The 15,608-nt window shown below is 36.6% G+C and overlaps 1 protein-coding gene across 1 annotated transcript; it reads right to left on the bottom strand.

Moving 5' to 3' along the window:
- Positions 1–10,543: 10,543 nt before the first annotated feature.
- Positions 10,544–11,488, bottom strand: LOC132011590 (olfactory receptor 52D1-like). The gene has a single exon (XM_059390403.1). The coding sequence runs from the start codon at positions 11,486–11,488 to the stop codon at positions 10,544–10,546; it is 945 nt and encodes a 314-aa protein (XP_059246386.1).
- Positions 11,489–15,608: the final 4,120 nt, after the last annotated feature.

Here is a 15,608-nt window from a genome sequence, read left to right as displayed (position 1 = left end):
AGTGCTGCTGCTCTCTGTCTTTTCTGGAAGGAAGCCTCCTTTTTAGGGCAAAAGTTTTCTGGCAAGATCATCACAAGCAAATCTGGCAACAAATGAGAAAACAAATCTAAAATACCCTAAAACAGCACATTAGAAAACATCAAGGTTGTAATTTAGAGTGAAAACACTTAGTGACACTAGGCAAAGCTACACAACCAGACACAAAGCACTTATTCTCATGAATTTTACAAATTTGTTCCAACTAGAAAAGAAAAAAAAAAAAACAGAAAAAAACCAACTTGGTAACATCCGTGTACAAGAAAATTCAATACCACTTTCTAAATTCACCATCTGACCCACTCTTATTTTTCTTCTTTTTAAAATTTAATTTTATTTTGTCAGGGTTCCAAGATTCATTGTTTATGCTCCATGCCCAGTGCTCCATGCAATACATGCCCTCCTTAATAACCACCATCAGGCTCACCTAAACCCCATTCCCTCCCCTCCAAAACCCTCGTTTGTTTCTCAGAGTCCACAGTCTCTTATGGTTTCTCTGCCCCTCCAATTTCCCTACTTAATACCCATCACTGGGATAACCCATCCCTCCACCCCCCTTCCCTCTACAACCCTCAATTTGTTTCCCAGATTCCATAGTCTCTCAGGTTCATGTCCTCCTCTGATCTTCCCCCTCATTTTCCCCTTCCTTCTCCTAATGTCCTCCATACTATTCCTTATGCTCCACAAATAAATGAAACCATATGATAATTGAATTTCTCTACTTGACTTATTTCACTTAGCATAATTTCCTCCAGTTCTGTCCATGTTGATGCAAAAGTTGGGTATTCATCCTTTGTGATGGCTGTGTAATATTCCATTATATGTATGGACCACATCTTCTTTATCCATTCATCTGTTGAAGGACATCTTGGCTCTTTCCACAGTTTGGCTATTAGGACATTGCTGCTGTGAACATTGGGGACAATGTGCCCCTTATTTTCACTACATCTGTATCTTTGGGATAAATACCCAGTAATGCAATTGCTGGGTCATATTATAGCTCTATTTTTAACTTTTTGAGGAACTTCCACACTGTTTTCCAAAGTGGCTGTACCACCTCAAATCACCACCGACAGTGTAAAAGAGGGTTCCTCTTTCTCCCAACACTGTTTAAACTAACAAATTCATTGAGAGAAGACCTACCTACCAGCATTCACATATGCCTAAAAAAGGCAAACAAGCATATTTTTTACATGTGACATTTTCTCTTGTGTTGTCATAAATTATGGTATCCTATATGCAGAGATGCAAGTACAAAGGGACCCTTCAAATTTTTAAATACAACATTAAGCTTCATTCGAGCACACTGCATTAATGCACACATAAGTGTATTCAAATATGCATGGATATATTTAAATAAGCTTATATTTTAAAGCACAAACGAAACACTGTTATACCTATTAAAATACACTCTCCATTTTTTTCTTAGAATTATTAGGCTGGAAACCAAAATCTGAATGAGAGATGGTACACAGAGATGTCAACTCTCTTATTTATATTTTTAAAGGATTTTATTTGTTTGAGAGAGAGAGATAATAGCAAGGGAGCAGCGGAGGGAGAGGGAGAAGCAGACTCCCTGCTGAGCAGGAATCCTGACATGGGGCTTGATCCCAGGACCCTGGGACCACGACCTGAGCTGAAGGCAGATGCTTAACTGACTGAGCCATTAAGGCATCCCTCAACTCTCTTCTTTTAGAAAACCCATTAGGAGGAATGTTTACACCCCACAAAGTTCTACTATGGAAGTCTTTCTGTACTTTGTACTCTCTTATCTGTGCAGATTAATTAGTATGAAGATTAACTACATCAAATATTACAACAGTTAAAGTTACTAAGGAGTGTAGAGGTTGGAAGTATTTTGAAAATAAAGGATGTATAGAGTAAAGACTGGCTATAGCTTGTTTTTTTATCCCTTTTAATAAACAGACACTTTTTTTTTTTTTAACCTCACTCCAAAATATTCTTCCTCCCACAAGAATTGTCCTAACTAATGCTGAATGGGAGGAAACTGGCTGTTCTTTGCTCACAGCTGTCTCTGACCTCAAAGCCTGTTCTGGTCAAGCAGCTTTAATGCTATTTTAATCCTAATTTGGAGTATCTATGACCTTATGCTCCCTCTACTTCAGAACTAATCAAGAGTAACTATATATCTGTTGTGAAATAAAAGGTTGATTCCAGTATATTACATGTCTGTGATCTTTATTCTTAACTTTACTAAGTGTATTTGAAGAGGCAAACATTACTTTTTTGAGGATCTGATAATTCTATAAATGCAAATGTATGAATGTAGCCCTTTCCTCTCTTTCTCTGTCCTGTGTCTCTATCTTAACTCACCCAGATTAAAAGCTGAGAGTCATCCAAAGTCAGCTTCTATAGGGAGGAGATGCTAAGATGTGTGCTCAGTGAACGGGAGCTGGAATTACATCAAACTGTAAATCCCACTGGATTTATGGGTGTCAGTTACAGAGAAACCAGTGGTCCTCTGAGATACTGGGCCTCTTCCCAAACTACAAGACCTAAATTACTCTTAGGTTTAGCAATTATTATTTACTATCCCTTAAGATAATAAATAAGGACATTATTATTTCCCAAAGGTCTCTTGAGTGCTAGTTAGCCCACTTCCAGTTTCCATATGTTGACAACCTCCAGTCAGAACATACTTTAAGCCTTCCCTTTTATTCCCTATAAAACTTTCCCACTGTCTGGTGGTCTTTGAATCTCAGAAAAAGGGAAACCATGATAGTCAATACTATTGCTAAAGCAAGTTCCAAATAAAATATATCTGCTTGTTCCCACTTATTTCCACAACTGTATGAATGTTTTAATATTTTTGAAGTAATTATTAGTTGCATGTAAATTTTAAAAATTTTGGTTGCTTGAAATTTCTTTCATTATTGAACGGCCATTGTTATCTCAACCCAACACTATTTTGTTTATTACTAATGAAAATATGCAACCATTGATTTTTGGATATAGAAAGATTCATACAGTAATTTCATGTCTTGTGTACAGTGAAACACTACATTATATGGTTCTGGAATAACTGTGAAGTGTACCTATCAGGTTGTTAGTGAGCTATGTTGACTGGTATCAATTGGTGTAGCAAATAGTAATGAGAATGCCAACTCTAAGGCAAACAATACTTCACTCAGAAAATATGACTGCAATTTAAAAAGTTCCAACATTTTACTTCTGAAAGATTGGTGTGAATAAGAATTAAAAGCTCCTGTTTAGCACAAGAATGCTATAATATTAATAATTTTTTACTAATTTTCACTGAAAATATGGAAATGCACTTATAGTGAGTATCAAGGATGTTTTTCATGAGAACAAAATGTAGGTTCCAAAAAGACAAATACTGAATATCTAACTTATATGTGGAATCTAAAAAAAAAAAAAAAAAAAAAAAGTTTCATAGAAACAAAACAGAATAAATAGAACGCCAGGTTGCAGAAATAACAGGCAAGGGGAAACAGGTTCAGATTTTCAGGTAATAAAAATAGGTTCTGGGAATCTAATGTACAGCTTGGTGAGTATAGTTAATAATACGGTTAATAATATAGTTAATGATATGGTACTGTGGACTGAAAGTTACTGAAAGTAGATCTTAAGACCCACTCAAGAATACTTACACACACACATGCTAATTACGTGAGGTGCTGGATGTGTTAGTTATCTTGATTTTGCTGATCATTGCACATTTTATGTGTATGTAAACCAAAGCATCGTTACAAACTTTAAATATATACAATTTTACTTGTCAATGGCTTCTCAGTAAAGTTAAAAAAATAAAATGGAAGCAGATAATGGTGGTTATCAAGACTGTGGGAAAAGAAACATGGAGAGATGTTGGATAAGGGTACAAAATTTCAGTTATGCAAAATGTATACATCCTGACATCTAATATATAGCATGATGACTATGGATAACAATACTGTCCTGTACACTTGAAATCTGCTGAAAGGATAGATACTAAGTATTTTTACTACATACAAAAGAAAGGTAAATATGTAAAGTAATGAGTATGTTCATTAGCTTGATTGTAGCAATTATTTCACAATATACATGTACATCAAATCACCAAGATGTACATTTTGAAGATATAAAATAAAAAGTGTGTATCATTTAAAACATGGCCATGAATAATAAAAATATATATTATGAAACATTAAAAGTGAAAATTTTTAAATGTCAGATTTCACATATGGGGCCTATTGACATTTGTGACCAAAGACATGTTTTGGAACTTATGCTTCCAAAATAATTTTGGATAAATCTGAGCAAATGCCAATCAAGATCTGTACTGTTATGATCTGAAAAATAACATATTCTTGTTTTTAAAAATTTTGTATAGAATTAGTTTTCCCCATGCATATACTTCAACATCTCTGTATATTCTTTGTACTACTTTTGTACAGAATATGATTATTTTTAACCTGATTTATAGCCATAGTCCTTTATATTGAAAGTAATTGTTTGGGGGCGCCTGGGTGGCTCAGTGGGTTAAGCCACTGCCTTCGGCTCAGGTCATGATCTCAGGGTCCTGGGATCGAGTCCCGCATCGGGCTCTCTGCTCAGCGGGGAGCCTGCTTCCCTCTCTCTCTCTCTCTGCCTGCCTCTCCATCTACTTGTGATTTCTCTCTGTCAAAAAAAAAAAAAAAAACTTTAAAAAAAAAAAAAAAAAAAAAAGAAAGTAATTGTTTGGATGCTTGGACTTGTTTTTGCTATTTTTATGTTATATTTTAAATTGACAGTGAAATTTTCTGTTCTTTTTTTGCATTTTCTAGATTTATTATTTTCATTATTCCATGTTACCCTCTATTAATTTAGTCACTATATTTTCTAATATTTATTAGTAGTCTCCATGGAAATTAAAGCATACAGATGGCCAGTCTTAAATTTCAGTTAACTTCAGAAGCAGGTAGCGGTGCCTGGATGGCTCAGTGCCTTATGCTTCTGACTCTTGATTTCGGATCAGGTAATCATCTCAGGGTTGTGAGATAGAGCCCCACATAAGGCTCTGTGCTGGGGGTGAAGCCTGCCTGAGATTCTTTCTCTGCCCCTTCTCCCTAAAAAAAGACTTTAGAAGTAATTAACAAAAATCAAATTTATTTCTCCTAGTCTCATATTATTAAAGTTGGAATATCCTTGAGGGCTTCAGACTAGTTTGCATACTACAGTTGGGACAAAGATTCTTCAAATAAGACAAAGGTAATTTAGAGTCTTTTCTCGGAGGTTAGATTGACTCTGAGATTCAAAGATTTTTATTTATTTATTTGTTGGAGGAAACACAGAGAGTGCTAAAGCAGGGGGAGCAGCCAGCAGAGAGGGAAGCAGGCTCCTCAATGAGCAAGGAGCCAGATCAGGACCAGAGCAGAAGGCAGATGTCTAACCAATTGAGCCACCCAGGTGTCGCAAGAGAAATATCTTCCAAGTATTCAAATAAAGACTCAGAAAATAACCATTGTGGGTTTTGTTTTTGTTTTTGACCAGAATAGTATTTTGACTTTCTTTCTTTTTTTTAATTGCTTAATTTTTGATATAAAATATTTCATTTACTTGTGGAGCATAAGGAATAACACCGAGGACATTGCGTGAAAGAGAGAAGTAGTTGGGGGAAATCAGAGGGGGAGACATGTATGAGAGTCTGTGGACTCTGAGAAACAAACAGGGTTTTGGAAGGGAGGGGGCAGGGGGTTGGGAGGGCCTGGTGGTGGGTATTAAGGAAGGCATGTATTGCATGCAGCATTGGGTGTGGTGTATAAACAATGAATCTTGGAACACTGAAAAAAAATAAATAAATAAAAATAAAATAAAATAAAATATTTTAATCGTATAAGCAAAAATATAGTCATTATCATTGTGAAAATATTAAAATGATCTATATCATGTAAAGCCAATATAATACCATATGAACCATTTCCCTTTAAATTTAAGACTCGGGGTGCCTGGGTGGCTCAGTGGGTTAAGAATCTGTTTTAGGCTTAAGTCACAATACCAGGGCCCTGGAATTAAGCCCCATATCAGGCTCTCTGCTTAGAATGGAGTCTGTTTCTCCCTCTCCCTCTGCCTGCTGCTCCCCCTGCTTGTGTACTCTCTATCAAATAAAGGAATAAAATATTTTAAAATAAATAAATAAAGTTAAGACTCTACTTTTAAATGGTTACTTTGAAAAGAGTATTCCAATAGAATAGAGAATCTGTCAGTAGATTTTCAGCAGATCACCAAAATTTTCTTTCTCTGTTTCTTTCCCTTCATTTTTATAATTTTTCTCCAAACTAAGACTATTCAAAGTTACATTATTCCTGAGGCAAAATATTTCCTAATGTCTGTGGCACAAACTGACATACCAAAGTGGTATGTGGAGCACTGGGTGTCATATGCTAACAATGAATCCCGGAACACAGCATCAAAAACTAGCGATGTACTATGTGGTGACTAACATAACAGAATAATAAAGGGGGGGAGCTGTATGTTAATTACACAAAAAGTTCCCAAAAATTAATAAAACTGAAGGCTGTGCCATAAGTAAACCCTCAATCGAGAACCCGGTTTCTTTATCATGGAAAGGTACCACAGAATATTCTTTCTCCTTCCTCTATGTAGTCACGGCATTCTGTTCACAAATTCCCCTTTTCCTGTGATCCTTCCTTCTGTTGATTACAGTTCCTTGTTAATTTTGATCCAAAACCACATTAATTATTAGAAATGTTTCCTAAATAAGAACCTTAACCACCGTATGATCTGGAAAGCAATTGATGGACACATATTATAAATGTAAAACTTAGGACTCTAAGATTAAAAGTACCTTCTAAGTTTACTTGGAATGTGATTATGTGATCTGTGAAATTATGATCATATTTAAGGGAAGTGGATGTAGGACTTTTGGTATAGAGGGTCCAATCAACTTGTTGCCATTTTATGAAGCCCAGTCTAAGCATCTCCTTTAAGTTATGTTGTTGACACATTTTTTTAGGGCAGCCTCAAGGGCATTTCCTGAGACTACATCCTTACAGGATCTTCCACCTGCTAAAATAATCTTTCCAACCTTTCTACTGGAAGCACTGAATTACCACTACACCCAAGTAAAGCAAATGTGTCTGGGACTTGTACTCCTGCCCATGCACCTGGTTGTTTCCTCTTCCTGGAAAACACTCAGGTCTCAGAGAGCTAAAAAAAAAAAAGAAAGAAAGAAAGAAAGAAAGAAAGAAAGAAAGAAAGATAGATAGATAGATATAGCTAGCTAGCTGCCGGGGTGCCTGGGTGGCTCAGTGGGTTAAAGCCTCTGCCTTCGGCTCAGGTCCTGGGATGGAGCCCCGCATCGGGCTTTCTGCTCAGCAGGGATCCTGCTTCCTCCTCTCTCTCTCTCTGCCTGCCTCTCTGCCTACTTGTAATCTCTGTCAAATAAAATAAATAAAATCTTTTAAAAAAAATAGCTAGCTGTCTGCCCACTTGTTTTCCTGTGGACACAAGGGCTAAAAGGTGGCAGCAAAATAGATAATATCTCATGAGAATACATGGCAACTAACACAGAACTTCTGGTGCCAGTTCCCCTCCAGGGGTTTCTGATCCTCTTAGTTTGGTGTCCAGGTCACTGAATATATCTGACACAATGAAGATCTGGGTTTGGGAATCATGTGGGAAGAATCTGAGCATCAGATTCATGCAAATAATAGTTTCAGGTATGTGCATAAACAAGGACATACAGAAGTTATGGGTATGATCATGGACAATAATCATTGGATAAATCTATTCAGAATCCCTACTGGAAGACTTTCTAACCCATGTACCTACTAAATGCAATAGTCTAAAACCGTTAAAATTGTAACCCAAATCATTGCTGTCCTACTGACAGAAGTAAGACAAATACTCCTATTGTATAAAAAGTATCTCAATGTGGTTTTGATTTGAATCTCCCTGATGGCTAAATCAAAACCACATTGAGATAACACCTTACACCAGTTAGAATGGCCAAAACTAAAAAGACAGTAAACAACACATGTTGGAGAGGATGTCGAGAAAGGGGAACCCTCTTACACTGTCAGTGGGAATGCAAGTTGGTGCAGCCACTTTGGGAAACAATGGGGAGATTTCTTCAGAAATTAAAAAATAGAGCTACCCGATGACCATGCAATTGCACTACTGGGTATTTACCCCAAAGATACAGATGTATTGAAAAGAGGAGCCCTCTGTATCCCAATGTTCATAGCAACATTGGCCACATTCACCAAATTGTGGAAAGAACCAAGATGCCCTTCAATGGACAAATGGGTAAAGAAGATATGGTCCATGAATACAATGGAATATTATTCCTCCATCAGAAAGGATGAATACCCAACTTTTTGTATCAGCATGGATGGGACTGGAGAGATTATGCTGAGTGAAATAAATCAAGCAGAGAGAGTAAATTATCATATGGTTTCACTTACTTGTGGAGCATAGGGGACATTAGGAGAAGGAAAGGAAAAGTGAATTGGGGTAAATCAGAGGGGCAGAAAAACCATTAGAGACTGTGGACTCTGAGAAACAAACTGAAGGTTTTGGATGGGAGAGGGGTGGGGTTTAGGTGAGCCTGATGGTGAGTGTTAAGGAGGGCACATATCACATGGAGCACTGGGTGTGGTGCATAAACAATCTCAGAACACTGAAAAAATAAAATTAAACTAAAAAAAAAAAGTATACATTTCCCCAATAGTACACTTTCAAAGTAGAAAAGTGGGAGCATTTCTTGGGGGTGGTGGAAATGTCTTATACTATGATTGTGAAGTAGGTTACCTTGGTCATATGTTTGTTCAAGCTTACCTAACTGTCCATTTAAGATCTGTAATTTCACTGTATTTTATTGCACCTCAAAAATACATTCATACATTACACATACAATAGTATAAAACGTGTTAAAAATTTAACAATCATTGGTGACTTGATGACAAAGAGAACACACAATATCTGAGAAAAAAAGAAACGATTGTAAAAGGGCACACTTGGTAATTAACCTGGGACAACAGCTGCAAATGAAGAATACTTCAGACAAATGTAGGTGATGGGCATGGAACAAAAATTTCAGCATTTTTCAGATTGTCTGTTTTCTTCATTAGGCAACTGCTGCTTGAGTGAATTTACTCTTAATAGACTAGATGATCATCACCACTTACATGATCAAAATACGTGAATATTTACCTTAACCAAGACCTTCTCCCTGAGGTTAAATACAATTTAATATTCTACATGACTCTTAAGTCATATCCAAACTAAATTTATTAGTGTAACCCTCAAATTGCTTCAGATCTTAACCCTTTATTTCAAGGGAATCACACCAAATGTATATAGTTTTCCAAAACAGAAAAATTTGTGTTCTACTTATAGTTACATTATGTACTGAGTATTGGTGAATGCAGAGATTATCAGTCTTTGGGTTTAGCTGTGGATTTAAGTTTCTTGGATAAATAAGGAAGGAATGAGGAAAAGTTTCACAGCAATCACACATCCTTTTTCAGATGGCTTCCAGGAAAAGAAATGTCCCATAGTTCTTAGATAATATTTATAAAAGATGAGAAACACATAGCAGGGAAACTAGTGAAAGCTGAGGAAAATGAAAAAAAAAAAAAGAAGCTAGTCGTAGGTATTGAGGCAATAAAAGGGGGAAATATTTTACTTTGTTAATAAGAGATTTCATATTTTTTGTTTTAAGATTAGGTTTGAGGTCAACTAGTCAATGAGGAAGATTCAATGCACATGGTAGCCTGGTAGTCTGCTAATTTTAACTACTAACTATTAAATTTGAAGGACATGAACTATACTTTAGGAGTCAGTAGAATTGAGGCTATTGCTTTATTTTATGGAGTACCCCTTGTTTCAATCAAAATTGCTCTAGAAACCATACAAGCTCTAATACCAATGTTGGCACCTTCACACAAACCTGTGTTAAAAGATTTAATTTTAATTTTTATATTTTTGTTTTCCTTGACTGGGTGATCATTTCTTCTTAATTACATTTAAAATCTTCCTGTATTTTTAGTCTACTCATGTACCTTGAGATTTCCATTGATACTACTAGACTAGAGATGCAACATTTCTTACCTTTTTTTAAAAATCACAACCATATATATATATACATATATATATGTGTCAATATTCTTTCAAAGTAACTACTCTATAAAATTCAGCATATAGATCTCAGAGAACACTTCCTTCCCTTCCCTGTTTCTCCATAGGTTTTTTTTTTTTTTTCCTCCTTCAACATACTGTTTATTCCCTATTATAACTCTTCCTGAAAGATACATATTCAAAATGAGATGAACAAATTCATCACCAATATTTACTAAATGAAAAAGTTAAAATAATTTGTCGAGTTAGTATTCTCAGAAATTCTAGACATCTGGTAAAGAACAGCCTTTAGGTGGTAAATCTAATTCAGCTTGTAGGAGTAAGAACAGATAATTATTTTCTCTACATCATATCTTGTATTTCTGTATAGCTTGAGACATTTCTTTTATTGATCTAACTAAAATCAGGTGACTTTGATCCTTAGTGCTCTAAGAACATGCTCCCGTATTTTCTTGATTCTTACTCCATACACAATGGGGTTGAGGAAAGGGGGCACCAAAAGGTACATATTTGCAATAAAAATATGGATATGTGCAGGCACATTCTTCCCAAAACGGTGAGTGAAAATGGAAAAACCAGCTGTGGAATAGAACACAAGAATAACACAGACATGTGATCCACATGTTCCCAAAGCCTTAAAGCCAGCTTCTCGGGATGGCAGGCGGAATACAGAGTGGAGGATGAAGGCATAGGATACAACAGTGAGAATGGCATCACACGAGCCAATGATAGAAGCCACACTGAGGCTATAGCGTGTGGTGGTTCCTGTGTCCACACACGCCAGCTTCACCACAGCCATGAACTCACAGTAGGTATGGGCAATGATTCGTGTTCTGCAGTAGGGCAGCTGTTTGAGCAGGATGGGATGTGGAGAAAAGAAAGCTATTCCCCGAATCACCACAATCATACCCATTATGGTGATGCGAGCATGAGTGAGAATCGTGGTATGACGCAGTGGGTCACAAATGGCCACGTAACGGTCAAAGGCCATGGCCAGGAAAAAGCCCGATTCCATGGTAGTAAAGCTATGGATGAAGAACATTTGGGTCAGGCAGGCATCAAAGGCAATGTCATGGGCTCCAAGCCAGAAGAGACAGAGCATTCGAGGCAGGGTGGATGTGGAGAGGACCAGGTCGGTGATGGAGAGCATGCAGAGAAAGAGGAACATAGGCTCATGGAGGCTTCGCTCTGCCCTCACCACGGCCAGGATGGTCACATTCCCTACCACAGCCACCACATACATGGAGCAGAAGGGAATTCCAATCCAGACATGCAGGTGCTCTAGTCCCGGAATGCCCATCAACAGGAAGGTGACAGGAGAGGGAAAAGAAGTGTTGAGAGGAGGCATGTTGCTTTTCCCTTTGCTTTTTGTCACTACTTCTGAAGAGGAAGCAGCACAACCAGATGCTGAAAATATGGAGATTCAGTTCTAGAAGTCCCTTATGTTAAAAACAATTCAAATAATAAAGTGTATTTAAATTCACTAGGACCAGAGTAATCAAATTTGTAACATTATATAAAATACTGCATTTGAAAATACAAAAGATAACTCATGTATCATTTCATATTATCACAGGGGCATAGAAGTCCCCTTAACCATTCATTTCCATAAAAAGATTCCCTGTCTATTCAATTGTACTTAATTCAACAACAGTTCAGTAGTTATGAATTAACTGAGTATAGGGATTAACTGAGTATGGGAAGTATTGGACATTAAGTTTAATGTCATTTACATGTTACTGTGTGATGAAACCATGCTCCAGGCACTGGTAGCAAAGAAATGCACAGATCAGATCCTTTTGTGGAGGTTACACTCCATGGGGAAAACATCAGAATACGATAACTGAAGAATGGTATATGTGGGTAAGAGAATGCCATATTGAGGTTGATGTCTGAATGGTTGGGCTCAAGCCTTCAGATCCTGAGTATTATTACACACTCTGGGAATGAACACAGCAAGAAAAACTGCTGTGAAACAGGAACAAACAGAAACAGACAAAAATGCCCATGTTTGGGGAACTAAGTCAAAGGAGAAAGTGGGGGGGGGGGGCACAAATTCTCTACATGAGTAGCTTCCTCATGTCTTCCCTTTTCCTCTGCCTGTTTAAAAAACAAAACAAAACACAACAAAACACAAACATTAAGTGCATAAACAAGTGTCTTGAGAACATTCTAAAATTCCCTGCCTCATTTTCTTCTTTCAGAGCTTTCTGCAAAAGATCTAAGTTTGCCTCAATTATATGCTTTGGATAACCTGACTTGGTATATTTTCATCTATCACTCACTATCATTCTCTTTATCATTTATTACATAGTATTGTGTTTATTTTTCCTTTCTCCTCCTTTCTACTGTTAATACCTGTCTGAAAATTATATCTCTCACATTTTCATTATTTTATGTGTCAAATCCAGTGTCAAATATGTCAGGGCAGTTAATATTTAACTACTGATAAGTTGAAGAGTCCAAGAAAGAGTATTCTTCAGCTTCTCCAAGGTGAATAATGTAGTATATTACTCCTCAGAATGCAGAAGTACTTTCCAAAGCCATTTTGGGTTTTAACTTCTATGGGTTCCTTCGGAGGATTCCAGAATTTGAAATTTTACTCTTTAATTTCTCAGTCAGTATTTCTCTCTGGTGAATATAAATGGCAAGTGGAAACCTTGTGAAACTTAAAGTTATTGAAGGGATTCTTGTTTTATGCAGAAGATTGCACAACCTACACTCTATATGATGTAGAGAGTAGAAATAAATGATCTCTTATCTCCTGATTTAAGAGGAAGACAGTTATAATTGAGGCAATCAAGCTTTCAGAGTTAGTTATTAAATTTAGACAACAAAAAAATTGTAGGATTGCATGTGATAGGAGTGCAACATCACTTGGAATATTTCTAGATGGTAACATGATGTGTACATTGTTGGGCTTGCTTCTTAAATGAGAATAATGTATTCCATGTCTTCCAGATCTCATCTGCCACACTCCATGGAATGTAGCATATGATGATGTCACTTTTTCATATTTTTTCTATCATGTACCCTTTAAATAGAGACATCATCTGTTCTCCTGAGAAATATATCGATAAGGATCACACACACACACAAACAACGTATTTCTTAAACTTAATGTCACTTACTACCTTCCCATACTCAGTGCTTCAGACTTTATCTGTTCACTGTAGAGATGGACCCTTCTTGTGTTCCCTCATTTATTTATCCAGAAAACTGCATTCTGATACATGCAGAGAAGTCATTTACTGGATTGGTAAATTGGTCTAATGATGTCCAAAATATCAATTAAGCATAATAAAGCATAGTCCTTTATACTTCTCACAGTTCGAGGGGAGAAATGAGCCTCTTAAGACAGAGAAGCCATGGGGATATCCCCAGATAAAGGGATGAGTGTGGAGGCAGGCGTTGGGAGAGTTAGAGAGGAGAACGGCTCTTAGATTGCTACAAATTATTTGTTTGTAAAGAAACACTCCTTTACTAGTTTTCTGTCCTCCCCCATCTCCCACTGAGGCACAGACACTGAGTAGTACTGCTGTCAGCTCTTGAAGAATCATCTGTTTCTAATATGCCTCAAACAAGTCCTCATAAGTACAATATGCACTCATAAAAAAACATGCATGGTTATCCCTTCATATGCTTACCAGAACCATGAAAACACATTCACATTCTCCAGATATCACTAACTGAAGGATTGTTTTCTGGGTTTGTACATTTACTAATCCTGGGCTTTCCTCTAGCGAAAAACTCTTGAACAGTGGTGATATGGATTTTTTTTTTAAGATATGGATTTTTGATGATTTATGTGATAAATAGACAATGAGGAAGTGATTTATTAGGCAGTGGATTATCATGAGTATGTATGAATTCTATAGAAATGATAACAATAGATTAAGTTTTGTCACTCAGGGTAAGATTCATTTAGAGTGGAATCTAAACAACATATAACATCTGGTCTTGGAAATGTATACATATATATGAGGTAGATAAATAGAGATGAATATATGTAGATATGTATATATCCAAGGAAAAAAGCACAAAGTTCCATTAAGAATGGCAATCATGACATATTGAATTTAAATCTTCTATATTCTGGGCTCAAAGAGTTATAAAATAGCTAAGATTCTATGGATTAAAAAATATATACATACATATGTATACACATTGTATAACTTACAGGGAATTTTATAACCCCGGGTTTAGACCACTGGCATTGACCTATTAGGTGTTCAATAATACATGTAGGATACCTGAAAACAGTATATAATATTGGAAAAGAAAAAAACTGCACAGAAGGATACATACATTGGTTTCAAAAAATACTTTTTTTTCCCCCAGAAGCACACATGATATGATCACTATGATAACATCCTCTTGAAAATACCAACCTGTACATGAGTCCAGATACCACAAGGTAGCCTTATTTTTGCTACCCATATTGTATTCCTTCAAGTTCATGGAATATAAAAAGAATTTCAAAAGGAAAGATAATCCTCACTTCTATGATATCCTTAAAAAATATCTTTGCCTCCTAAAATTTGGCCCTTTCATCATTTCTTCCATTGAGAATAAAAAAGAAATGTTTATTTCCTCTGCTTAAAGATTTTTTACTCCTCCATTGAATCTATGATTCAGAAAATAAAAGGGTGGTATTTGGAAGAGAACTCATGTCCTAAAACATTTTACAGAAATCACCTGGGCTAGCCCCTTTTCTCCACCCTTCTCTACTTTGATAACGATACTGATTAGCTCATACAGGATACTGAATCAGAGCCAATAAGCAACCCAAAGAGGTAGCTTCTATATGTAGCAGCTTCACCATGATATTCTCAGAGGATAAGCAAGAATAACATTTGTCACAAATGGGTCCCTATAGAATCATTGCCAGAAGGGAGAATGGTTTGTATCCTTGGTAGTGATTGATAGTCTACATGATCGGTCCTAGTAATTGGCCTGTGCATATCCTCAGCTTTTAGCTCCAAATGTAGCCATCCCTCAGCAACATGATATCATTTAGTTTGCCAACCACTTAACAGGACCTGAAATCCTGAAGGGGACTGAAAAGGCTAACAAAATATTCTTTATTCCTTTGATTAACTCAATTTAATTCCAATCGGAAACAAGTGACAGTCGTCATTTAGTTTCCTTTGGATGTATGACAAAGGTGGGACTGCTGGATCATATTGTTGTTTGGTTTTGTGTTTTTCATTTTTGAGGGCTCCATACTGGTTTCCATCATGGTTATACTAACTCACCCTCCCACCAACAGCATATAAGAAGTTTCTCTATTCTCCACAGCCTCCCCAACACTTACTTGTCTTTTTTTTTTTTTTTTAAGATTTTACTTATTTATTTGACAGAGAGAGATCACAGTAGGAGAGAGGAAGGGAAGAGATCACAGAGAGAGGAAGGGAAGCAGACCCCCTGCTGAGCAGAGAGCCCGATGTGGGACTCGATCCCAGGAC

Source organism: Mustela nigripes, chromosome 1, assembly GCF_022355385.1.
Source record: "Mustela nigripes isolate SB6536 chromosome 1, MUSNIG.SB6536, whole genome shotgun sequence".
In the NCBI taxonomy this organism is placed as follows: Eukaryota; Metazoa; Chordata; class Mammalia; order Carnivora; family Mustelidae; genus Mustela; species Mustela nigripes.
The sequence above is the reverse complement of the archived record's forward strand: the minus strand, read 5'-3'. Positions and strand labels throughout refer to the sequence as shown.